At 37.7% G+C, this 25,820-nt stretch overlaps 1 protein-coding gene across 5 annotated transcripts in view; it reads right to left on the bottom strand.

Annotated features, from left to right (window-relative positions):
* The window catches only part of LOC129734462 (tyrosine-protein kinase Fer-like), a 231,785-nt gene that overhangs the window by 7,203 nt on the left and 198,762 nt on the right, over nucleotides 1-25,820 (bottom strand). For all 5 annotated transcript variants that reach the window (XM_055697996.1, XM_055697998.1, XM_055697995.1 and 2 more), the window contains 2 exons: nucleotides 5,818-5,972; nucleotides 96-218 (listed from right to left, as the gene is read on the bottom strand). In XM_055697996.1, the coding sequence (XP_055553971.1) occupies nucleotides 96-218; nucleotides 5,818-5,972 (278 nt within the window). The remainder of the gene's footprint in view (nucleotides 1-95; nucleotides 219-5,817; nucleotides 5,973-25,820) is intronic.

Genomic DNA, 25,820 nt, shown 5'->3' with positions numbered 1-25,820 from the left:
ACCCATATGTTATTTCTTTGACATTTTTTATACTGTATGTATCTACAGCCCTATGGATCTACACAGCATCTCTTTTGCTCCCTACAGTTAACTACCTTTCTCCACTTGTTCTCGTGCTTGTTGGTTTGTCATTCCAGGGTACGGACATACTCCTAAACTGAAGGTCTCCCACAAAAGGATTCCAAAGCTCCATACATCACTCTCAGATGTGTATCTCCCTAAGGAAAGGAAAGAAAACCAGTGGCTTAAATTAGAGAATAATTAATGTATTACATAATTATGGCCACATATTTTCTGCAGAGGTAAGTGTTATTTTGGCAAGCTTTAAGCATAATAAAGCGGTAGCTCCTAATGAACATTCTTCAGATATCATGTTCTCCTGTATTTCAAATTGTAAGCATAAATTATCTTAAAAGTTAATATCTAGGAATAATATAAGCTAACCTAAAGTTCTGTAATTTGACAGAGACTTGTTACACAAAGCACATGGTTGAGAAGATCTTACTATGTTGATAATTTTCCATGTAAGTTAAGAATTTATTTCCATTTACTGCTCAAAAATATTTTTTATTATCTTTTAATATAAAAGGACATAAAAATGTCAGGTTTTTTTTTCCTTGTTTATAATAACTTTCAACTCTGAACATACTTTTAAAAAATGTACCTTTTCCAGTTCCCTAATATAACACGAATCCTCCAAGAGGAGCTAAAGTCATTGTAGTTCTTAATTGCAAAGAGGACCTGGGTTTCTTACTCTGAGAAACTGTTCTCTGGAAATGAATCTACAGTTGCTTCAACTGTTGTTTAATTTGGACCTTGAAGAACTAATGCACCCAATCAGGTTACAAATAAATAATCTGGCCTACTACTATATTCAACTATGCTTCAGACATATGGTAAAATTAAGATAATTTAAATCCAAACCTCTTTGTGGAATGAAAGCTTTATATTATGGGAGAAGGACAGCTTTTGGGGGAGATATTTCTATTTCCCTGATGGATTCACATCAAGATGCACGTTATATCAGAAAGTGTAGGCTCCTAGCCCTTTGTAACAGGCCCCATGAAAATGTTACCTTAAAAATCCATTTATCATAATTTTTCATGACTGTATTTCTTTGTTACATTCTATGAGAGTCTTTAGACTTAAAAACATACACATGTTTGCAAATGTGTGTTTGTTCATCTCTGAGCATTAAACAAACCAAACTAACTCACTTCTCTTATTTCCCCTTCCTTCTGCCGCATTTCCAGAAAGGCCCTATAATCCCATAGCTTGTGTCAAATTTTCAGCTAAACATTTTAAATCCACTTACACTAGAAAAAAGGAAAATACATGTAATTTATAGCAACAGTTGGTGATATGATAACTGTTCTGAAGTCAGAAAGTTCAGTTTACTCTTAAACTAAATATCACTTCCGGCTGACCACTCTACATTAGCTTGTGTGATTAGTAGACAGTAATTAGGGACATTCACTTTGCTTTTTGTAGTAAAATTAGTTTTCTTGTCTATATATCAACTCTCTTCAGTTTGGCATCCAGTAATTTAAAACTTTTCAATAAAGTAATTTGATAGATATAAGTGATTTTTTTTTAAAAGAAAGTACAACTTCTGTAAAATTAATTCTCTGGAGAAAAAAAGGGCATACCCTTTCATAAACAAATACAATAGTTTATTAAGATTACAACGAAGTGTAAAAGTAGTACTGGAAAAACATACATTAAAAGTGCATTTTAATTTTGAGATAACTGGAAGCAAAAATGCCCTAAACCTTGGCCTAAATATGTAATTTTATTAAGTGTGTTTAAAGCAATTTTTCAGTTGCTGGAAGTGATGGAAATCATATACTCCCAAGTAAAAATAATGGCATGGAATGGCATTGAAGAATAACCACTGAACTAAAGGTTAAATCTTCATATGCTCCAGTAGCATCAAGATTTAATTCATGACTTCATACACAACTCTAACAGTTTCATTTGCCTTAATCCAGTTTCTAGACTTCTCAACCTGAATTTTTTAATTTACAATATTTTTGTGACTGCTATTAATGTCATGTAAGGTGAATCTATAAGTGTTTAAAAAAAGGCACTTTTATTTATTTTCTTCAGCACTGTATCATTCATGTAATGACCAAATGACTGTATTCCTCATTTTCCTCCAACCATTAAATTTTGCTAGTTAGAACTCACATGCTCAATGGCTGTCATGTAGATTTGAAATACTGTGCATTAAGTTCTGTTTCACTCTGGTATCCTTAAACACTTTCAGTTTTACCTATGCAAATAATACAATACTTATGACCATATTATTAGAATGGCAAAACACAAACCAATTATTTTAACTTGCACTTTTCAAGAGAGTGGAAAAAATGATCCATCAAAAAAACATGCATCAAACAAAATAGTGTGGTGGTTTGACCATGGCAGATTGCCAGGTGCCCACCAAAACTGCTATATCACCCCCCTCCTCAAACAGACAGGGGAGAAAAAATATAACAAAAGGCTTGTGGGTTTTGATAAGGACAGGGAGATTGCTCAGCAATTACCTCACGGTCAAAACAGACTCAACTTGGGGAAAATTAGTTTAATTTATTTCAATCAAATCCGAAAAAACACCTTCCTCCCACCCCTCCCTTCTTCCCAGACTTAACTTAATTCCTGATTTCTCTACCTTCTCCCACCAAGCGGTGCAGGGGAATGGGGTTATGGTCAGTTTATCACACATTGTTTCTGCTACTCCTTCCTCCTCACACTCTTCCCCTGCTCCAGCATGGGGTCCCTCCCATGGGGGACAATTCTCCATGAACTTCTCCAGCGTGAGTCCTTCCACGGGCTGTAGTTCTTCACACACTGCTCCAGTGTGTGTCCCCCATGGGGTCACAAGTCCTGCCAGCCAACCTTTTTCGGTGTGGGCTTCCCATGGGTCACAGCCTCCTTCAGGCATCCATCTGCTCTGGTGTGTGGTCCTCCATGGGCTGCAGGTGAATATCTGCTCCACTGTGAACCTCCATGGGCTGCAGGGGGACAGCCTGCCTCACCATGGTCTGGTCTTCACCACGGGCTGCAGGGGAATCTCTGCTCCGGTGCCTAGAGCACCTCCTCTCCCTCCGTCTTCACTGACCTTGGTGTCTGCAGAGTTGTTGTTCTCACATAGTCTCACTCCTCTCTTCTCCCACTAGCGCAGATATTTCCCCCCCCCCTTCTTAATATGCTATCACAGAGCCGCTACCACCGTCACTGATTAGCTCGGCCTTGGCCAGCGGCAGGTCTGTCTTGGAGCTGGCTGGCATTGGCTCCAATGGACATAGAAGAAGCTTCTGGCAGCTTCTCACAGAAGCCACCCCCGTAGCCCACTCACTACCAAAACCTTGCCATGTAAACACACTACAGAAGTAAACATGAACTAATTTTAAAGTACGTGTACTAATTGAATAGACAGCCTTCATCATTCAAGGATCTCAATACCTGAATGATAACATGACTTAGAATCACTGAGACATAAGCTCTATAATCAGAATATTCAGGGGAGAAGGAACTATAGGAGTAATTATTTCAGATGGCAAATGATAAGTCTCCAGGTATTTGCCCATTTTTTTGTGGGAAGGAGCTAGGCTGAGAATCAAGCTGGGTTCCTGGGCAAACTGAATGGAAAGATGATTCGTTGCTGCTTTTGATGGGATCGAGAAGGAAGGACACGATAAATCCTTGTTAATCTGCATGTGTTGTACACAAATATAGCAAAACATAATAAGCTATAGCAGTTTGATACCTCACATTCAGCTTGCTGAGTCACCCAAATCAAATCAGTGGCTAAGTGCTATTCTGTTCAGTGGGAGACAGAGGGTCTTGATGGATGATTCTTATCTCTTTCCAAGAGGTGCTGCTGTCTTTTATAGTTATAACACTATGTTACCTATCCAATAATTGCTATTAGCTTCTATGTGCACATGATCAAAGCGTGACAGGCCCAATCAAAATACAGAGATTTGGCAAGACAGTAAAGTTATAGCTTCCGGTTACCCTATCTTGGTTTGCTATCAAAGCTTTTTGCAGCAGAAGTTTCATTTCAGTAAACTGATAATACCTACTTTAAAATCCTCCATAACAGAAAAAAGATTCCCCAGAGGTGCAACTATGAACAAACTATGAGGAATTTATGCTAGATAGTGGTGAGTGATGAGGAAGTCTGTGTTGGCCCCTGCTAAGGCATAGGCCTGTGTTAGCCTAAAGTAGGCCTATGACAAGGCTTTGGCAGATTTATAGTGGATTTCAACAGTGTTGATAAATGGGGTATCAGAACTAAAATAATTCATTTTCACAATTTGCAAGTCATATGCTATAAAACATAACTTACTTGAAGATAAAACTTGTTATACTACCTCATTGGTAACAGAATGCCAGGTATAATGTTAGAAATAATATGGAATTTTAGAAGAAACCCCATCATTTTCAGGAGAAAATTTCACAAAAAATAAACCTAAAGCCTCGTTTTTAAGTTCTGTTACCTTCTGATGGTAACTGATGGTTCTGATTCTCTCTCACACTGTCGTAGATATTTTTTTTTTTTCTCCTCCTTCATATGCTGTCACAGAGGCGCTACCACCATTGCTGATTAACTTGGACTTGGGCAGTGGCGGGTCTGTCCTGGAGCTGGCTGGCATTCTCTCCAATGGACATGGGCAAAGATTCTGGCATCTTCTCACAGAAGCCACCACTTAGCCCCCCTGCTACCAAAACCTTGCCATGCAAACCCATTAGACACAGAAAGCTTCGACCATATTTTGAAAGCTGAATATTAGACTGCTGAATACTTTAATCAATGTTTGAGACAGGTTATCGTCCAAACACTGCAGAAAAACTCTTAAAACTGGCTGGGTGTTGATTCATTTTAGGAAACAGCAAATAAGTAGATATGTTAATCAGCTATGCATTCTTCTGTATGGTGTGGAAAATAGCATAGTCTCATAAATACAAAATGAAGGTGTCATAAAAGCCAGTTTCCTGCTGGACTGGTATGGCTGTGGAGAAAGGGGTTCTATTATATATCAAATAAACTACAAGTACTTTTGAAACACTGAAAATAAAAATTCAAAACACCTTTTATAAGTAAAGAATTTTACTTTTTTAAAATAAATGTACTTTTTAAAAGTAAAGAATAGGTTGAACGAAGTGTTTTCAAAATATGACCTCATTCATTTAATATGCTGCTGCTTCTTCACAGCTCACTTAGAAGAACTTTTTTTTCTACTTTTACCTACAAGCTAAAAAGCTAAATCCAGATGTTTTTATTTTTGTTTTCAAACTACTATATTATGGACCACTTCACTCAATCAGAAATAATAGATTTTTTCCCCCATAACAGCATAGTAATATATAAACAAAAGCTGCAGTTTAAAAAAAATAAAGCATTTTTTTTCTCCAATACAATGATTTATTTAATCATTTATTTGATAGAGTGCTCTAGAATGTTAAATTCTTCTGCCCTTTTTCTTAAAAAAAGCCATAAATATGCAGTATTTCCCACTCACTGGAACAACTTAACAACATAACCACAGCATTATTTTACTGTTGAATAAGTATCGAATTTGATGTTGCTGTCTTGTTCTTTTGAAGGGAAAACAGTATTTTTACATAACTTAAATGAGGCTGAAATATTATTTTTAAGGTAACTAAAATATTTTAAACAACTGTTGATCTGAACTGGGAAAAAGGAAAAATTATATATATATATATATGCTCAAATATTGTCCATGTTATAGTCCCCTTGCACCTTATACTGTATATTCTTTTTACCAAAAAGATAAGATATATCCTTACCATAGTTGAGAGCTTCTGGAGCAGTCCACTTGATAGGAATCTGCTTTAAGCCTGATGATGAATAAACTCCATCATCCTCTTGACGAGACATTCCAAAATCGCTTATTTTCAAAATGTTGTTTTCGTCTACCAAGCAATTCCTTGCAGCCAGGTCTCTAAGTTAGAACAAGAAATAACCACCCCATATTTTCACACATTTGAAACTACTAAAAGTCATGTAAAATGTGAAGAAAATTCTTAATTAGTGTACTGGGTCTGGTTGGGATGTAGTCAACCTTCTTCAGAGCAGCCCATATGGTACTGTGTTTTGGATTTGACTAAAACAATATTGATAACACACCAATGTTTTAGCTGTTGCTGAACAGTGCTTACATTGTGTCAAGGCTGCCTCTCTTTCTTGCTCTACCTCTGTCAATGAGTAAGCTAGGGGTGGGCAAGAGGTTGGGAGGGGACACAGCTGGGACAGTTGACTTGAATTAATGAAAGAGGTATTCCATGGCATATAATGTCATGCTCTGCAATAAAACTGGAGGGGAGGAGAGGTTGGAGTTTTCCCTAAGTAGTTGTTGTTTGGAGACTGTATGGGCATTGGTCAGCTTGTGGGAGGTGGTGACTGACTGCCTTTGTATCATTTTTTATTCTTTTTTCCTTCACTTATTAAACTGTCTTTATCTCAACTCATGAGTTTTTAACAATTTTGGTCTTTCCCCCATATAGTTGCAGGGGAAGTGAGAAAGCAGCTGGTGAGTGTTTAGTTGCTGGCTGGGGTCAACCCACCGCAAGTAGGTTCCTATATCTTTTCTATCATAGCTGAATTTATCAGTAAGAGTGAGTATGTCACAATATAGACTAGGTTTCTAGACACCAAATAGATATGCATTTAAAAGATGAAATAAGCAGATGTAAGGCAAAGAGCTGCTGCTGCTATACTACCCATTGAAGTCACTGAAATAAATCCACAGATTAACAACTTTAGTTGATGCAAAATGAGGCAGAATTCAAAGCAGCAGCCCAAAATGTTTTCTCATAATTGTGAAAGATACTGAGAAGCCAAAGAATTGGCTTTATCTTACCTCTCCTATTACAGTTTCCATCAAAAATCAAAAGCTACTGAGCATTATAGGAAAATATTTTTTGGTTCAGTGTTGGATGAGAAGCTCAGAAAAATCAACATCCTTCTTTTCCCCTCCCTCCATTTCAAACATGCTTTTCAACAAGAAACTGTAAATATATAGGGCTTTTGATAGGAAACCACTGTGAAGAGTCAATATTACAGATAACTTTGCTGTTAAATATTTGTAGTAACTCATCACACTTTCTAGATGGCCTTTAAAAAACCCCCACAAATATGTTGTTTGTTTTCTCTTCCTTCTCCTTATCTTTCCCCAAAGCAAACATCCCAAAGAAGTACAGGTATAATTGCATGGATTTTAGTGCCTCTTTCTCTCTGGGGAATTGTTTTTCTTTTCATACAGCATTACTACTTGCTGCAGTAATTCCATAAAAACAGTATTTAACTTAGAAAAGCAGCAAATGTTCCTTATTTTCCATTGTGAAAGCTGTACAAATTGAGCACAAATTACAGTGAGATGCTACAGAACAAGTTGATTAGTAAAAGAATATGTTTTTCACTTTCTCATACCAAGATTATGGAAGTTTCTAGTGATTATTAAGAACAAAGTAAAAAGCCCCTTCCTCCAACTACCAAAGAGTAAAAATTAATATTTCATTTTCAAACACTAATCTGGTTTCTATAAAAACAAACAGCACAGTGATCACATGTCACTAATACAAGTTGAATATGCTGAAACTACAGAAGATAGCTCCCAACACTTTTGCTAAAAATATAACAGCAAGTTATAGAGTAAGTGGAGGCAATTTCTTCATGCTGAGAATTGTCTGTCAGTGAAGACTTAAACCTCGTAAACTTTTCTTTAAGAACACCCCTGGAAAGAACTACAGAGGAGATAATACCTAGGATTTCAACTGAATTCCATCAGTTAAAACTACAGCCATGTTATTAAACCAACAGGACAGATTGCTTCACTGAAGCAATTAGCCATTTTATACCTCCTCCCCGGGTCAGGTACTTAAAATACACTTGGCTGATAAAAACAAGCAATTAATTAGTGAAAGAATCAGTATACCTACACTGCATATTTAATTCAACCAAAATATTCTATTATCTAATCAAAAAAGAAGGGGTGGCAGGTCTACAAGTGTAACTTGGTTTTCTGCGGACTACAGACACTTCCTCTCTTCCAGCCACTTCAGGTAACTTGCAATTCTGGCTGGCTAACTAAATAAAAACATACCAGTTTCTGAAGTTCTTGCTACTCATGTGCTGCTATTTTTGCTATATGTGGACATCATATCAATAGTATGTGCCATATCAATTAATCTGTGTCTAATAACAGGAAAAAATATTAGAGCGTCAGAAGTAGATCCTTCCAAGTGTTCTGTGTTAGCCTTCTCCTTTATACTTTTATTTGGTTTTTTTTTCCATATTGTTGTAGTTAACACATAAAGAATAATAATAGAAACTATTAACTGTAATACTAATCATTCCTTTCAGTTCCTAATGTCATCCTCATTGTCACAGATGGATAGTGCTAGGAAACTAGAGAAGATCCAAGTTAGATGCAGTAATGATTTCTCAATAATCTCAACTCTTCTACTTGCTATCCATAAGATATTGTTCAGTTTTTCCCAGCTATAAAATTAGTAGATTTCCCCACCTCAGAGGAGAAGTGACATTCAATTACTCCCTGTAAAGCATTTTGAGATTTTTCAGACAAGGGATTTAAAGATTTTGCAAAAACAACTCAAAAGTATCACAGAATGGTTGAGGTTGGAAGGGACCTCTGGAGGTCATCTGGTCCAACCACCCTGCTGGAAGACAGTGTCAAAGGCCTTACTCAAGTCCAGGTAAACAATAGCCACTGCTCTCCCCTCTTCTACCAGGCCAGTCACTTCATCATAGAAGTTTATCAGATTGGTCAAGCATGACTTCCCCTTGGTGAAGCCATGTTGACTACTCTTGATGACTTCCAGCACTTTATGTGCCTGAAAATGGTTCCCAGGATTAGCTGCTCCAACACCTTCCCAGGGATGGAGGTGAGGCTGAAAGGCCTGTAGTTCCATGGGTCCTCTTTCTTGACCTTCTTGAAAATAGGAGTGACATTTGCCTTCCTCCAGTCTTTGGGCACTTCTGGTGGCCATGATTGATCAAAGACTGTCAAGAATGGCCTCACAATTACATCTTCCAGCTTCCTTAGCACTTGTGAAAAACAAAACAAAAAAGCCCCAAACAACTGTCTTCAGTAACTGAACACAACCACAAAAACCAGGCTTATATCTAAAAACACATTCTTCCACAGAACCTTTATTTTCTCCACCTGTAAGACTAAAATGTATCCCTGTAAGACTAAAATGTATCCTATATTCCAGGAATAGTCTGCATTGCACTGCTCACTCTCACTGTAATCAGTGAGAGTTATCATATAAAATGATTTATAGCGTTTCGGTGAACATATCCTTGTGAACTAAGGTTACAAAGATAATAATAATAATCAAAAGGCAAACTTTGGAAGTAATATAGGTCAAAGAAAACAGGAGAAAATAAGAACTGACAATAAAGCTTAAGTATTTAAATTACTTTAGTAGACTATAATATGGTCTAGGCAGAAATTTAGGTTGGTAAACAAGTAGTCTATTCATAAATGTCAAATTTATGGAAAATAACAACTATATTGAAATAAAAAATGTATTCACTAGATATTGGAAGGTGTTAAGTGTTTTTAAAAATGCTCTAAGTAAGGATAAATATTGATATATATGTATGTACACACACACACTATTGAGTATAGTAGTGTTCCTAATTCAAAATTGCAGATTTATGTACATTACTGTCATCATCCCCACCCTCTAAGAACTTACTTGATGACCATTATGTACCTGATTTTTTCCAAGTGCTTTGCTATATATGTGATAGATTGTGGCATGTGTCATGGTAGTAGATGATGGAAAGTTACAGCATCCCATGCAGAATTGCAGAATGGGATGCATTTGGTTTACTAGGGCAAAGCAAATTGTTTCATTTACTGAGGACTGTACAGCTCAATAAGGAAACCACTGCATGCAGTGAAATTCACCCTCAGTCCTACTGTACACACCTTCATGCTATTTCCTTTTCTACAGCTAGCTTTTTTGCGCAAGTGAAAGTTGTCCTGAACTCTGTAAACACAGTAACAAAGAACAATCTTAAGGAACTGTTGTACAGAAAACTATATTCATATTTTCTCTACAGTAGTTATTGGTAATGCCTTCATATACACATATCTGAAACAAAATAAAGATATAAAGTTTACTTATTGTACAGTCATTTCTGATGAGCAAGTGTACTATGAGAATCAGAAGATTATATTCTTTTTTATAGTCTGCAAAATGGTTAGCTACTAATGAAAAAATACACAATTACAATAAGGTATACTTTGAGGTAGATACAAAAATATTTGGCATACTAAATTATAATATATAATTAAATTATTTTTGTAGAAGGGGTGGCAGTAGGACTTTAGGAAGAATACCTTCCCCAATGTTTATGTTTCAGAGACAAACTTTCTGTTTTACTTCTTGACCATGATAGAGATCACTCATATCTCAAAGGGCATAAACTGTTCCTGTAGAAGTACACAAGTAAAGCACAAGCCTACATAATGTTCATAATGTTATCACCTCTTTTTTTTTTTTTTTTTTTTTTTTTTGTAATCTCCTAATACTTGGTACCTGATATAAAGACTCTGGTTCTATGAGCTGAATAACTGTGTTAATTATGAATCTCAATTTTCATTAAAAAAGAAAGAGTTTAATCTAGATGACTGTTAAAAAGAGACTGAAAGTTACCTTGGAGTTAAGAGGCAAATAAAACATACCCCAGGCTTCCTATTTTCTGAATGTTTTGCAGTTTTAAATGATGCAGTACATTTTTATAAATAGCGAGATTGGTATTTCTATGTGGAAGAGAGGGGAGCTGATCCAGCCTCCTGCTGTGATGAGTGACAGGGTCACTCCTGCTTCTTGGAGCTTTCTCACCTTCCTGTTCTGGGTACATTTTTATTAGGAAGAAACCCAAGTTGGTACCACACATTGTATGGGAACTGTTACCTACAGAGGTAATAATGGAGGAAAATTAAACAACTGTTAACTTACTGCTTGCAGCCTGGAGAAGGCTCCAGTGAGTATACAGATCTATTGACACATTGTAAAACTTTTATCTTCTTTGAGTTTTACTCAGGTAAGTTACCATGTATCCTCCATTTTCCTAGTAAAGCAAGATTTCTGTATCAGCTATTTTAAAAGAGGCAAAGAAGGGCATGGCACACAATGAGCAGTTCCTGAAGAGAAGTAAGTATCATCATAGCAGACTTAGAACCTGGAAATGGAGCAATAAACCAGTATATGAGCTATTCCTCCCACCATTTCTCTATTTCCATGGTTACCTTCACAATGTATGCATGTGGGACAAATATTCCTATCAGTAGCATCTACAGGTTTTTCATCTGCATTGTTTTTCAACTTTTAAAGAACTTAATAGTTATTGTTTGTATTTTTCTGAACAATTATTTTAATGAAAACTGCATCATAGTCAGTCTATAATATAGCCACCTTTGTACTGATATCCCTGTTGATTTTTGTAACACATTTTTCCCATGCGCATCTGATGGCATGTAATGTGCTAAGCAAAATGTGAGACTTAGGAATGCCTAATGCCACACACAGGAATAATACCACTGCTGGAATGACTCTTGGATTTCAATATTTCCTATGCTAGATGATCTATAGATAAACTTTATTAAAATTAAATTCAGCTGCAGCAATTCCTATGATGTTGAACTGCTGGAAACACTGCAGAACATAACAGACACAAATATGTATAAATTTGATAACCATAACATTTTTGATATTCATTGATATGCAACTGAATTATAAGGAAAAACATGTGTCTAAAAAGTGATTATCCAAGATAGACTCTGACCAGAATATAATAATCACAGAAGTACCTGTTTGTTTTTTTTAATTTTACCTTTCTAGCCTTGTTTGCAATTTATAATCACATTACTGGTGAATAGATTTGCCTGCTCTTCTGGACCTCAGTTTCTCTGAAAAACATTAAGCTAGAGTATATGAAATATTTAGGGAAAAGAAGGGTGAACAGCAGCTATGACAGCTGTAATGTAAAATGCATGGAACAGTCATTGCAATACAGACAACTTCCATGAGACTAAAATTCTGTAAGTGTCATTTAGAAATGCAAGTCAAATGTAAGTCAGCTTAGCTTTAGTAGTTGGATTTAAAGATGAAAGCAAATCTCAGGATAGAAATTGGTCTCTAACTCGCTAAAAAGAAGAAAGTGTGAAAGAGATGAGGCTGGAGCATTATGAAACTGCTAATGAAGTTGGAGATGTGAGCTAACTCTTCCTATATAAAAATAAGAAAGGAAAAAAAAGTATTTTCCATACAGTTAAAAACAGTAAATGCCTGCTTCTTATTTACTGTAAATGTGATCCACAGTGTGAAATCCTGGCTCTACTAAAGGTAAATAACTTAATGGAATCAGGAATTCAACCATTGTCTTCAAATTCAAGTTGTTCAAGTATTTTACTATATTTTTTCCAGCTTTGTTTAGTTTTTCTAAAGAATACATAATTTCTTGAAAGGGAAGCATTCTGCAGACTTGCTCTGCAAATGAATTGATATAACACAGGGGAGTAATGCACAGAAAAGTGGGGCCTAAGAATTTACAAAACCAAAGTAATTACTTGGTGACAGGACAAACTAAATGCCCTTTTTAAAGTAAAGAATAAAAATATGAGTTGGTAGCACATATTATTTTTGGGAAGCTGTCCTGGTTTTGGCTGGGATAGTTATTTTTTCTTCTCAGTAGCTGGTACAATGCTGTGTTTTATTTTTAGTATGAGAATAATCTTGATAACACACCAATGTTTTAGTTGTTACAAATGAGTTTGTATTGGAAAGTGTGGCATGATGTAAATGGTATGGAATAAGGGGTGAATTCTGTCCTGGTTTCAGCTGGGACAGAGTTAATTTTCTTCTTAGTAGCTGGTGCAGTTCTGTGTTTTGGATTTGGTGTGAGAATAATGTTGATAGCACATGGATGTTTCTGGTTGCTGCTAGGTAATGTTTATACTTAGTCAAGGACTTTTCAGTTTCTCGGGCCCTGCCAGCCAGAAGTCTGGAGGGGCACAAGAAATTGGGAGGGGACACAGCCAGGACAGCTGACCCAAACTAGCCAAAGAGGTATTGCATGCCATGGGATGTCATGCTGAGTATATAAACTAGGGGGGAAGGGGGGGTGGCTGGGGCTTGCCAATCGCTTCTTGGGGACTGGCTGGGCAGTCAGTGGGTGGTGAGCAACTGTATTGTGCATCACTTGGCTTTTTCCCTTCCCTTCCCTTTGGATTTTATTCCTCTCCACTTCTCTTTCCTATTCATTATTATTTTATTTTATTTCATTTCATTTCAGTTATTAAATTGTTCTTTTCTCAGCCCTTGAGTTTTACCTTTTCCCTGATTCTCCTCCCCATCCCGCTGGAGGGGTGGGGTGAGTGGGTGGGGAGGGAGCGAGTGGCTGAGTGGTTCTTAATTGCCAGCTGGGGTTAAACCATGATAGAAGTGACCATGGCAACTAGTATAATAAAAAAAAAGATATCCTCCGAATCTAAATGCTAATTTTACATAGCTTGGCTGAAATTTACTTTAGACACACAGACATACACACACACACACACACACTTCACAATCTTGAGGGATATGGGCCAGCTGAATAGTAGTGTCAGGACATTGAATTTTAGGAGAGCAAGCATTTAGTTGTTTAAGGAATTAGTGGATGGGATTCCCTTGGGGAAGCTGCCCTCAGGGACAAAGGAGCAGAATAGACCTGACAGCTCTTTAAGAACATCTTTCTTAGAGTGCAAGAGCTCTTGATTCCCATGTGTAAAAAATTGGGCAAGGAAGCCAGGAGAACAGCATAGCTGAGTAAGGACCTCCTGGTCAAACTAAAGTGTAAGAAGGAAATGCACAGGCAGTGGATGCAGGGACGTGTATCCTGGGAAGAATATAGGGACGCTGCCTGGATGCATAGGGATGGGATTAGGAAAGCTAAGGCACAACTGGAGCTGAATTTGGCAAGGGATGTGAAGAATAATAAGATGAGCTTTTACAGGTATGTTGAAGAAAGGGATACGAAGAAAGGCTGAGAGACTTGGAATTGTTCACCCTGGAGAAGAAAGGTCTCCAGGGAGACCTTATTGCAACCTTTCAATACTTAAAGGGGGCTTCTAAGAAAGATGGAGAGAGACTTTTTATCAGGGCTTGTAGTGACAGGACAAGGGGCAAGGGTTATAAACTGAAAGAGGATAGATAAGATTAGACATAAGGAAGGATTTTTTATTTTTTTTTTTTATGATTAAGGTGGTGAGACACTGGGACAGGTTGCCCAGGGAAGTTGTGGATGCCCCGTCCCTGGAAGTGATCAAGGCCAGGTTGGTCAGGCCTTTGAGCAACCTGATCTAGTGGAAGATGTCCCTGCCCATGGCAGCATGGCAGGGGAGGTAGACTAGATGATCTTTAAAGTTCCTTTCCCACCCAAACGATTCTATGATTCTATGATATACATATACGCTAGAAGTAATAGAACTTCAGGATACTTTTTCAAACTTTTTAAATTAGATTTCCCAATAATCAGACTATTTTTCTGTAGAAGAATGGCTGCAGAAGCATGGCCACAGAATCCCTAAAGATCTGCACAATCCAGGCCTGAAATTAGAATAGGCCTGGAATTAGAATTGTGCTGAAGTTGTTGTGCTGAAGTTAACAAGAAAGTGGCCTTGATCTATTCTTGAATCCTGAGACCAAGTAACTTTGTTGTACTAACAGGCCATGGCTGTAACAAGCTGCAGCTGTTAGGGAAGACAGGTGCAAGGCCAAGGGAGATAGGGAGTGGAATGTGAATAAAGGGAGTAGCAAACCGCAAGGCTAAAACATAGCAATGCAAATAGCTGCATGGATAGAATGCTTGTTCTAATCATGATAATTAGTGGTGTGAGAGCAGCGCGCGCTTAGGGGCTAATAACCAATTATATGTTTGCTTTGGGAACATGCTTGTGTATCGAGGCTATATAAGAAGTGTTAGAAGCCAATAAAGATGAGCAAGATGCATAACTCATATTGAGTAATTTCTTGACTCCAGCGGACCCCTCTCCCAACATTTTTTCTTTCTTGACTTTTAATCACAGTGCAGTTTGCTACATTTATTGGATAAGTTAAATCAAGTACTTTATCTCCTTTGCAATGTTATCATTTAGCTTCCTCTGAATGTGAATTTTGCCTATATTTTTGCTTTCTTCTGAATTACCAGTTTATTTACCACTTTTTAATATCAGTGTCCAGAGCTGCATATAGTATTCTGTTCAATGTGATTCACTGTTGCCTTACAGACTATCTATTTCTAGTGCATGGATATCTATTGTTATTCTTTATGCTAACTCTGAAAAATGGGAGATGTTTGATATGCTATGCTATAAATAAAATAAATTTGTCATGAATATGCATATCAGAATATAAAAGAAGTATATGATGCATCAGTGAAAGTGGTGTATATAGCACAGAATTTTAAGGGAAATAAGTGAACAATATTGTTGTTTGTTTGTTTTTTAATATTAAACCAATAGCTGCAACTAGTAAATTAGCTGAAGTGGATCTGAATTGTGTCCAACAGGTATGTTTACATTATCAAATAATTCAGTGCAAGAGAAACAGACTGAAGTGGCTGGTGCTAAGGCTCCTCAGATTTCCCTTACATGAAGTCAGAGAGGTTTACTTAGGATTAAATGCAGTCTGGTCTCCCATGCCAAACATGGTCACAAACTGTGTGCTGCAAAGCTAACATACAAATTATGGCTTCCTAAACTGCAGGCTTCTTTAGGGAGCACCACTTTGTCCAGCATATCAGTGCCACATCATTACCATCATTGCTCACAAAAGACTCCATATTATTTCTGTTCCTTCTCATGGCATTTTGAGTTATATCATTGTGCCTAATGACTGCCCTACCTTCCAGCTCAAAGTTTGGACATCTACTGCAAGGCATCAAAACACCAGTAGGAGTGAACTGTGAGAGTTTAAAGAATAGATTAAAACTATCATAGAATAAAACTATCAAAGAAAAATCCTGGCTCACAGTCAAATATAAAAGATTACCAGTCACTATAGCAGTTACTTATAGCAAGACTCCAAAAGGAAGCTGAAGCACTTCAATACAGTGTCTACTTCCTGGTTAAAAAAAAAGCTGGAACTGTATGTTTAAGGATGAAAATATGTCTTTATGTTTTAGATTGGAAAATCTTCCATAACTAAAAATTTTTCTTAGGGCTCCCTCTGCTTGACTCTTTCTGAAGCTTACAATGCTTTCTTGTGTTAGTGTCCTGGTTTCAGCTGGGATAGGGTTACTTTTCCTTAGTATCTGCTGCAGTGCTGTGTTTTGGATTTGGCGTGAGAACAATGTTGATAGCACACTGATGTTTATAGTTGTTGCTGGGTAACATTTATACTAAGTCAAGGACTTTTCAGTTTCTCAGGCCCTGTCAGCAAGAGGGCTGGAGGGGCACAAGGAATTGGGAGGGGACACAGCCAGGACAGCTGACCTGAACTAGCCAAAGTGGTATTTCATGCCATGGGATGTCATGCTCAGTGGCATGCACTGGGGGGGGGGAGGGGGGTGTTTGGCCGAGGCCTGCCGATCATTGCTCAGGGACTGGCTGGGCATCAGTCAGTGGGTGGTGAGTAATTGTATTGTGTATCACTTGTTTTCTTTTCTCCCTTCCCTTTGGATTTCATTCCTCTCCCCCTCTCCCTCCTTTTCATTATAACTGATATTATTATTATTGGTCTCTTTGTTTTATTTTATTTCAATTATTAAATTGTTCTTATCTCAACACTTGAGTTTTACATTCTTTGTAGAATTTTACATTCCCGCTGGGGAAGGGTGAGGGGGAAGTGAGTGAGCGGCTGCATGGTACTTAGTTACCGGTTGGGGTTAAACCATGACAGTCCCCCTTCCTTCTTCTTCCCCCAGTTTATATACTCAGCATGATGTCATATGGTACGGAATATCCCTTTGGCTGGTTCAGGTCAGCTGTCCTGGCTGTGTCCCCTCCCAATTTCTTGTGCCCCTCCAGACTTCTGGCTGGCAGGGCCTGAGAAACTGAAAAGTCCTTGACTTAGTATAAACATTACCTAGCAGCAACCAGAAACATCCACGTGTTATCAACATTGTTCTCACACCAAATACAAAACACAGCACTGCACCAGCTACTAGAGAAGAAAATTAACTCTGTCCCAGCTGAAACCAGGACACATAGATTCAATAATTCTTACAGCTCCATGTACCTTGATGTTCTCTTTCAATCTTCCAAATCAGTTAACATGCCGATAAGAGTTTCTTCACTGACTGCAGCCTTGCATACGGGATTTTGAAATATCCTTTGACAAAGCGTAAGTCCCTCTTTCCGTCAGTACTCGCAGTGGTATAAAAATGTTTCATAAAAGTATGTGCTCACACTGTAATTCTGCCAAAAAACATAGAAAGAGGCTAAAAACTACAGAGTAATGAGAAAAAGTGAAAGAAAATAACATGCGCTTTGCTTACTGTATATTTTATTTTATTAATTCTATAGTAACTGTGGTTCCTTTAAGATGTATGATCCAACTGGATTCAATTTCTCAAGGATGCATTTGCTCAGATTTGTTCAGTCTTTTTTAACCAATATCTATTGTAACCGAGTCTAACTTTCATTATAGCTGAAGAAAAATAACCTTACCTAAGATTATCTCAGCTTTATGAGAAAAATATCTTGATGCTCTAAGAAAGATCAATAATAGGTTGGAAAACAGTAATTACTTAGTTATTTGATATGGAGAGCTATATGCCATCTATGGTCATGCAGAAGTAATATACCCTCTAAAACATAATGCTTTTCCATTAGATAAACTTAAAAATCAAATTTTTCATGGAGGCAAACTAAAAGCCATTTTATGTTCTTCCTCCATCTTGCTATTTTTCACTGTGTACACAGCCACACATATATACTGAATATAATATTTCACTAATAAAACTACAGCAATGTAAGGCCCTGAAGTACTTCTGAAAAACTTCTCAAGACACAGGGAACAACTGCACTAGAGTAAGGTATATAATCATTGGTATTATTGGGGGACACACACCAACCAACCAACCAACCAAAAACACAACAGTGGACAAATTTCATCAAACTCATAAAACAGCTATAAACTTGTATGCATATATGTGTGTGTACAAGGAAGTAGAAAAGGGAAATATGTTTATTCTCCTCATAAGAGCAATATAGGAATTCATTATTCATCATCAATGACATACAGCCTAAGAATTTTCAATTAAAATTAGTGACACCTTTGATACACTCCTTTTTGGGCTGTCAAGAATCAGTATCAGGAAGCCAATAAAATATTGAACCATAACATGTACAACGTATATTTCCTTTTCTAGAAATAATAACTAGAATTGTCCATTATAAGGTAAAACCAGGAAAAGTTCTACATTGGAAAGAGAAGTAAGTGTATGTTTGAGAGTGTTTTGGCTTTGTTTAGCAAATATTGATGCATATACTTATATTTTGGTCCATGATCTATATCTCATTTCTGAGGTGACCTTCTTGGCTGCCCTTCTTCACCCCCTCCCTAATCCATCTACTTCTGGGTTTTTTTATCATATGATCTAATTGGCTGTTCATATCTGCATTAATACCTCCTTTACCCACTGTAAAAATGAAATCCTGCAATCCATCTTTTTTCTACAAACTATTAAAAAATAGCTTAAAAAATCTGTGAAATTACCACCACTACAAATCAGCCATAACTATGCATTCTTACATCTCCTTGCTATGAAACATTGGTATTTAGTGTAGGTAATGGTGTTCCCCAGTGGTCAGTACTGGGTCCAGTCCTGTTCAACTTATTCATCAGTGACCTGGATGAAGGGATGAAGCAAGTTTGCTGATGATACAAAACTGGGAGGAATGGCTGATTCACCAGACGGCTGTGCTGCCATTCAGCAAGACCTGGACAGGCTAGAGAGCTGGGTAGAGAGGAACCTAATGAAGTTCAACAAAGGCAAGCATAAAGTCCTGCACCTAGGGAGGAACAACCCCATGCACCAGTACAGGCTAGGGGTTGACCTGCTGGGGAGCAGCTCTGCAGAGAAGTACCTTGGAGTTGTGATGGACAGCAAGTTGACCACAAGTCAGCAGTGTGCCCTTGAGGCCAAGAAGGCCAATGGGATCCTGGGGTGCATTAGGAGGAGTGTGGCCAGCAGGTCAAGGGAGGTGATCCTCCCTCTCTCTACTCTGCCCTGATGGGGCCACACCTGAAGTACTGTGTCCAGTTCTGGGCTCTCCAGTTCAAGAGAGACAGGGAACTACTGAAGAAGGTCCAGTGGAGGGTTGCAAAGATGATTAGGGGACTGACACCTCTCCCTTATGAGGAAAGGCTGAGAGAGATGGGCCTTGTTTAGCCTGGAGAAGGGAAGACTGAGAGGGAATCTTATCAATGCATACAAATATCTTAAGGGCGAGTGTCAAGAGGATGGGGCCAGGCTCTTTTCAGTGGTGCCCAGTGACAGGACAAGGGGCAGCAGGCACAAAGTACAACACAGGATATTCCATCTGAATATAAGGAGGAATGTCTTTACTTTCAGAATGACAGAGCACTGGAACAGGCTGCCCAGAGAGGTTGTGGAGTCTCCTTCTCTGGAGACATTCAAAGCTCGCCTGGACACGACTCTGTGCAATCTGCTCTGGGTGAACCTGCTTTAGGCAGGGGATTGGACTAGATGATCTCAAGAGGGTCCTTCCAACCCTGACCGTTCTGTGATTCTGTGTTGCCCTTTTGGACCTTCTCCTGAATCTTGGGATCCTAACATGAGTTCCACATGACAGAAAGACCAGATCATTAGCTGAGATTATAAGGAACGTATTCATTGTTATTCACTCAGATATATAAAACCAGGAATACCATCTTACTAGCAAAACAGTTGTGATGTACCTATGCTGTATAGCAAGAACAAATATACTTCCTGAAAAAGAGTTTTGTAAATTTCATTTTCCCATTCGTTTCTTTTCCAATTAGGCAGTGAAACCTGGAATGGTAGTGACAATGGAAATGAAAGGTAACAAATGCCAGAAGGAGAAGCTCTGAACCAAAAAAAGTAAAATTCTTTACTTATAAAAGGTGTTTTGAATTTTTATTTTCAAATTTGATACTTATTCAACAGTAAAATAATGCTGTGGTTATGTTGTTAAGTTGTTCCAGTGAGTGGGAAATACTGCATATTTATGGCTTTTTTTAAGAAAAAGGGCAGAAGAATTTAACATTCTAGAGCACTCTATCAAATAAATGATTAAATAAATCATTGTATTGGAGAAAAAAAATGCTTTATTTTTTTTAAACTGCAGCTTTTGTTTATATATTACTATGCTGTTATGGGGGAAAAAATCTATTATTTCTGATTGAGTGAAGTGGTCCATAATATAGTAGTTTGAAAACAAAAATAAAAACATCTGGATTTAGCTTTTTAGCTTGTAGGTAAAAGTAGAAAAAAAAGTTCTTCTAAGTGAGCTGTGAAGAAGCAGCAGCATATTAAATGAATGAGGTCATATTTTGAAAACACTTCGTTCAACCTATTCTTTACTTTTAAAAAGTACATTTATTTTAAAAAAGTAAAATTCTTTACTTATAAAAGGTGTTTTGAATTTTTATTTTCAGTGTTTCAAAAGTACTTGTAGTTTATTTGATATATAATAGAACCCCTTTCTCCACAGCCATACCAGTCCAGCAGGAAACTGGCTTTTATGACACCTTCATTTTGTATTTATGAGACTATGCTATTTTCCACACCATACAGAAGAATGCATAGCTGATTAACATATCTACTTATTTGCTGTTTCCTAAAATGAATCAACACCCAGCCAGTTTTAAGAGTTTTTCTGCAGTGTTTGGACGATAACCTGTCTCAAACATTGATTAAAGTATTCAGCAGTCTAATATTCAGCTTTCAAAATATGGTCGAAGCTTTCTGTGTCTAATGGGTTTGCATGGCAAGGTTTTGGTAGCAGGGGGGCTAAGTGGTGGCTTCTGTGAGAAGATGCCAGAATCTTTGCCCATGTCCATTGGAGAGAATGCCAGCCAGCTCCAGGACAGACCCGCCACTGCCCAAGTCCAAGTTAATCAGCAATGGTGGTAGCGCCTCTGTGACAGCATATGAAGGAGGAGAAAAAAAAAAAATATCTACGACAGTGTGAGAGAGAATCAGAACCATCAGTTACCATCAGAAGGTAACAGAACTTAAAAACGAGGCTTTAGGTTTATTTTTTGTGAAATTTTCTCCTGAAAATGATGGGGTTTCTTCTAAAATTCCATATTATTTCTAACATTATACCTGGCATTCTGTTACCAATGAGGTAGTATAACAAGTTTTATCTTCAAGTAAGTTATGTTTTATAGCATATGACTTGCAAATTGTGAAAATGAATTATTTTAGTTCTGATACCCCATTTATCAACACTGTTGAAATCCACTATAAATCTGCCAAAGCCTTGTCATAGGCCTACTTTAGGCTAACACAGGCCTATGCCTTAGCAGGGGCCAACACAGACTTCCTCATCACTCACCACTATCTAGCATAAATTCCTCATAGTTTGTTCATAGTTGCACCTCTGGGGAATCTTTTTTCTGTTATGGAGGATTTTAAAGTAGGTATTATCAGTTTACTGAAATGAAACTTCTGCTGCAAAAAGCTTTGATAGCAAACCAAGATAGGGTAACCGGAAGCTATAACTTTACTGTCTTGCCAAATCTCTGTATTTTGATTGGGCCTGTCACGCTTTGATCATGTGCACATAGAAGCTAATAGCAATTATTGGATAGGTAACATAGTGTTATAACTATAAAAGACAGCAGCACCTCTTGGAAAGAGATAAGAATCATCCATCAAGACCCTCTGTCTCCCACTGAACAGAATAGCACTTAGCCACTGATTTGATTTGGGTGACTCAGCAAGCTGAATGTGAGGTATCAAACTGCTATAGCTTATTATGTTTTGCTATATTTGTGTACAACACATGCAGATTAACAAGGATTTATCGTGTCCTTCCTTCTCGATCCCATCAAAAGCAGCAACGAATCATCTTTCCATTCAGTTTGCCCAGGAACCCAGCTTGATTCTCAGCCTAGCTCCTTCCCACAAAAAAATGGGCAAATACCTGGAGACTTATCATTTGCCATCTGAAATAATTACTCCTATAGTTCCTTCTCCCCTGAATATTCTGATTATAGAGCTTATGTCTCAGTGATTCTAAGTCATGTTATCATTCAGGTATTGAGATCCTTGAATGATGAAGGCTGTCTATTCAATTAGTACACGTACTTTAAAATTAGTTCATGTTTACTTCTGTAGTGTGTTTACATGGCAAGGTTTTGGTAGTGAGTGGGCTACGGGGGTGGCTTCTGTGAGAAGCTGCCAGAAGCTTCTTCTATGTCCATTGGAGCCAATGCCAGCCAGCTCCAAGACAGACCTGCCGCTGGCCAAGGCCGAGCTAATCAGTGACGGTGGTAGCGGCTCTGTGATAGCATATTAAGAAGGGGGGGGGGGAAATATCTGCGCTAGTGGGAGAAGAGAGGAGTGAGACTATGTGAGAACAACAACTCTGCAGACACCAAGGTCAGTGAAGACGGAGGGAGAGGAGGTGCTCTAGGCACCGGAGCAGAGATTCCCCTGCAGCCCGTGGTGAAGACCAGACCATGGTGAGGCAGGCTGTCCCCCTGCAGCCCATGGAGGTTCACAGTGGAGCAGATATTCACCTGCAGCCCATGGAGGACCACACACCAGAGCAGATGGATGCCTGAAGGAGGCTGTGACCCATGGGAAGCCCACACCGAAAAAGGTTGGCTGGCAGGACTTGTGACCCCATGGGGGACACACACTGGAGCAGTGTGTGAAGAACTACAGCCCGTGGAAGGACTCACGCTGGAGAAGTTCATGGAGAATTGTCCCCCATGGGAGGGACCCCATGCTGGAGCAGGGGAAGAGTGTGAGGAGGAAGGAGTAGCAGAAACAATGTGTGATAAACTGACCATAACCCCATTCCCCTGCACCGCTTGGTGGGAGAAGGTAGAGAAATCAGGAATTAAGTTAAGTCTGGGAAGAAGGGAGGGGTGGGAGGAAGGTGTTTTTTCGGATTTGATTGAAATAAATTAAACTAATTTTCCCCAAGTTGAGTCTGTTTTGACCGTGAGGTAATTGCTGAGCAATCTCCCTGTCCTTATCAAAACCCACAAGCCTTTTGTTATATTTTTTCTCCCCTGTCTGTTTGAGGAGGGGGGTGATATAGCAGTTTTGGTGGGCACCTGGCAATCTGCCATGGTCAAACCACCACACTATTTTGTTTGATGCATGTTTTTTTGATGGATCATTTTTTCCACTCTCTTGAAAAGTGCAAGTTAAAATAATTGGTTTGTGTTTTGCCATTCTAATAATATGGTCATAAGTATTGTATTATTTGCATAGGTAAAACTGAAAGTGTTTAAGGATACCAGAGTGAAACAGAACTTAATGCACAGTATTTCAAATCTACATGACAGCCATTGAGCATGTGAGTTCTAACTAGCAAAATTTAATGGTTGGAGGAAAATGAGGAATACAGTCATTTGGTCATTACATGAATGATACAGTGCTGAAGAAAATAAATAAAAGTGCCTTTTTTTAAACACTTATAGATTCACCTTACATGACATTAATAGCAGTCACAAAAATATTGTAAATTAAAAAATTCAGGTTGAGAAGTCTAGAAACTGGATTAAGGCAAATGAAACTGTTAGAGTTGTGTATGAAGTCATGAATTAAATCTTGATGCTACTGGAGCATATGAAGATTTAACCTTTAGTTCAGTGGTTATTCTTCAATGCCATTCCATGCCATTATTTTTACTTGGGAGTATATGATTTCCATCACTTCCAGCAACTGAAAAATTGCTTTAAACACACTTAATAAAATTACATATTTAGGCCAAGGTTTAGGGCATTTTTGCTTCCAGTTATCTCAAAATTAAAATGCACTTTTAATGTATGTTTTTCCAGTACTACTTTTACACTTCGTTGTAATCTTAATAAACTATTGTATTTGTTTATGAAAGGGTATGCCCTTTTTTTCTCCAGAGAATTAATTTTACAGAAGTTGTACTTTCTTTTAAAAAAAAATCACTTATATCTATCAAATTACTTTATTGAAAAGTTTTAAATTACTGGATGCCAAACTGAAGAGAGTTGATATATAGACAAGAAAACTAATTTTACTACAAAAAGCAAAGTGAATGTCCCTAATTAATCATGATGAGGGTAAACTTTGACCTGGTAGTTTGCCTATGAACAAACAGAATGGAAAACCCAAGCTGTGAAAGGACCCCCAAACGATCAGAACCTGAGATTGTACCATGATCTTTCACCAATATAAGAGGATTTTCTTGGTAGTGTAAAAGATTAAATATTTTCAGCTACAGATACTACCTCTCGAACAGGGGTCCTCAAATACGGCCTGCGGGCCAGATATGGCCCCCCAGGGTCCTCAATCCAGCCCCCGGTATTTACAGACACCCCCCCCCCCCCCGTTGGGGGTTGGGGGGGGAAACCAAGCAGCCGCAAATGACTGCCTGCCACTTCGCGCGCCGGCCCCCTGTTTAAAAATTTTGAGGACCCCTGCTCTAGAATGTCATTCATTTCAATTCAGACCAGTTCAAAAAAGAGGAAAAAGTATGTTCCAGGTTAAGTGGTAATATAATAACTTCCAGCATAATTTTTGTGAGTGTCATTTCCACTTCCCTCATCGCAAAGAATGTATTATGTTTTTTTTCATTAACAGACAGTAGAATTCAGGAAACAGTAACATCTAAGGAAGTCATTGGCAGATAATAGTTGGGATTGACTGAAAAGCAGTCTGAATGTGAACCTTGCTCTGCTGTTATCCTGCAACACAGGATTTCATTCACCAGAGCTGCTATTTTAGTTTCTTTCAAAAGTACCCAATTCACAGGGTTAAATTAAGTTTTCAGGTCATATATAAGTTATATATAAATAAATGGAGTATTCATGGTTCCTTAAAAATACAATACTAAGAGTCAAATTGTGGATTAGAGTCAAGAAGTTACCTTGTAATGGTAAATCTAACCTCTAATTGCTAACTGAAGAATGAGATATACCAACACAAATAGCAAAAGTGGAATCTGTTATACAAGCCTAACTACTGTGAAAAAGAATATATTTTTAAGCTTTCCTTGCATTAATGTTTATTGGTGAATTCTATTCCACAGATATTCCTATTTCAATAGTTTATAAGTAAGTCTACAGAATTATTCTGCAATAGCACAATTAAACAATTTATCTCTTCATGACATTTCAAATCATTATCCTAGGAAAAGTGACATACTGAAATCTCAGAGGTCAGAAAGAATTGGAATGTTTTACCCATTTTATGGGAAACATACAGGATGACATTCAAACACAATCAACAATGGGGAAACATTACTGTAAAATGAAAATATCAACCTTGTTAAAACCTTTAATTTAATAGACACTTTAAAACATTAATATAAGGGACTATCTTTGGCTGATCAAACTGCATTACCCAAATGCCATTCAATACACAGACTGTGTATTCACTAGATATAGGATGAAAAATAAATGAAAATTCAATTAAATAAGATGACATATTATAATATAATTGTATTTATAATTACAAAAATAAAAAAATATTTCTTGTTATTTATTTTATATGTAGAAACTTCAGTTTGCCATTCTAAACTGAGAGACGGCAAAATCTAATATCCTATACTAAACTGGCC

This window comes from Falco cherrug, chromosome W (genome assembly GCF_023634085.1).
Source record: "Falco cherrug isolate bFalChe1 chromosome W, bFalChe1.pri, whole genome shotgun sequence".
Taxonomy (NCBI): Eukaryota; Metazoa; Chordata; class Aves; order Falconiformes; family Falconidae; genus Falco; species Falco cherrug.
This window is presented reverse-complemented; position numbering and strand designations above follow the sequence as displayed.